The sequence below is a fragment of the Sphaeroforma arctica genome, assembly GCF_001186125.1.
Source record: "Sphaeroforma arctica JP610 unplaced genomic scaffold supercont1.3342, whole genome shotgun sequence".
NCBI classification, from domain to species: Eukaryota; class Ichthyosporea; order Ichthyophonida; genus Sphaeroforma; species Sphaeroforma arctica.
The window spans coordinates 1514-3613 of NW_014037216.1; the positions used below are offsets into that span (position 1 = coordinate 1514).

General features: G+C 40.3%; 1 protein-coding gene across 1 annotated transcript; it reads left to right on the top strand.

Annotated features, from left to right (window-relative positions):
- Positions 1 to 1592: 1592 nt before the first annotated feature.
- SARC_13481 (hypothetical protein) lies at positions 1593 to 1831 on the top strand (the record flags this gene model as incomplete). Its single annotated transcript, XM_014292387.1, has 1 exon — positions 1593 to 1831. A coding segment is annotated over one exon (239 nt), but the record flags the coding sequence as incomplete, so codon positions are not given.
- Between the last annotated feature and the right edge of the window lie 269 nt (positions 1832 to 2100).

Here is a 2100-nt window from a genome sequence, read left to right on the forward strand (position 1 = left end):
ACCACTACAACGACTATGAGAGCCATGCCATATGTTCATACATTGTATCATACATACTTGCCATTTTTGAAATAAATTAATATTATCCCTATATAGTCTGGGTATGTACTGATATACTGCAGTGTCAGTGACTGCATCAGTGGATTCAATGACAGTCATCACTCAAAACAATCAGTGCAGTTCAAGTCTTTGTACAGCACTCAGCACTGAGTCAGCAGTCAGCACTCAGCACTGAGTCAGCACTTAGCACTCAGCACTGAGTACTGAGTACTGACTACTAAGTGCTAAATAAATATCTGCACTCACAGTCAGGATGTATTATACTATGTAGTCCAACACGTCACTATTTTGGTTTAAAAAAAATCAAAAATCAAATATGAAATAAGTATAACCCCACGGCCCACTTGTTCAGTTTATACGTTAAACGCGGAACGGTTTGAGATTAGTTTTCAAGAGTATGTAGAAGTTTAGGAGAGGTCCGACATTCCTGAGCCAACGTCGCGTTCTAATTCGTGCAATAGTCTGTAGGAGCTACTCGGAGTTGGAGGGACATATCCTTATTATATATTTCTTACTGAGTTTCTATGGATTGTCAGGATGACTATATATGGTGATTCCCCTGCTTGGTGGAGTGCCAGACATATATGACTATATGTATGATGTATTGTATAAATATGTACATATATTTATATATACTATTTGTTTTAAAAACCAGTACACTCTCCGAGTGACAGACCGAGTCTCCGACTCTCGTGAGTCATGAATTTCTGAATTCCATGCTCTCTATCATCTACTAAGTGTGTCTGCTAATTCAGAAATTATCTATTCACTACTTTTGCTCTATGTGAAAATTTATTTTCATAATAATATGTTGTGTAGTTTTGTTGATGAAAATGGGACTGAGTAACTTATTTGTATGATATATATACCTATAGTATACGTACACAGTTCAGATCCTTGAAACTGGTAAAGTAGAAGCTCGTATGTGTACGAACGGATACCCTACATCAATAATTCAATATGAAAGTCGAGGAAACTAAGGCCTTTGTGGAGGAACGGTTCCAGAAGCAATTTGTCGACGTTCTTTCAGGTATGTGCCGGGCCTTTCCTGTATTGTCAATCTGGATACATAGGTATCTTGCTATACTGAAGCCTAAACATAGTGGCATAGTGTGCTTATCCCGGATTCGTGATATGGGAACATGTTATAAATCCACGGCAGATGGCCATAGACACATCAGACACCCTAGCCATGCGATACCACTTCAAGTAGTTGTCGTATGCCAGTACTCTGAAACTGGGTTGTTTATTTTGTAAGTTTGCGAAGGTTATGATTGTTTTGCGAGTAACTTTGTATTGTACATCTCAGAAACTTCATTCTTATACCGATTGAGGATCATATCGTCTGTATCGCATTAATATGCACGGTAAGGTAAAAAACACAGTCGCTGATGGCAAGCGCATGTGTGTGCACACATCCTTTTATATTTGCTTTTTAGTACCAACTATAACCACCAAGCTTCGTTATCATCTGCTATACACCTTGTTCAAATACCAACTACTGAACATTGAAGTTTGACATCCATCCCCAGACTTCATCAAGATCCCCAACTGTACGCCCGCATTCGACTCGGAGTATCTCACAAACGGCAACATCCAGAAAGCCGTCAAGTTCATAGTCGACTTTGCTAAAGGATTGAATATCCCTGGTCTCGAGTTTAAGGTGCACGATGACGGAGAACGCCCCCCAATGGTGTTAATGGTGTACCCAGGCGAAGCTAACCACAATGTCATGATCTACGGACACTTGGATAAGCAACCGTTTATGGAGGTGGGTGTGCATGGAATGTGGTTGGGATATTGAGCAGTTGTAGTGGTATTGCCATATATAAATACAGGGTGGTTCGGTGGATTGTTGATACCGTGAGTGGAGAGGCGACATACGAATAAGCATGTTTGAGAGGGAGGGGGTTAGCCTTTCATGTTGTTGTCTTGATGTCCCAAGGATACTTTTATAGTGGTATGCCTTATTTGTGTCTGGATGTATGGGTAATTCCATGTACAGACACACACACACACACACGTACACACACACACATA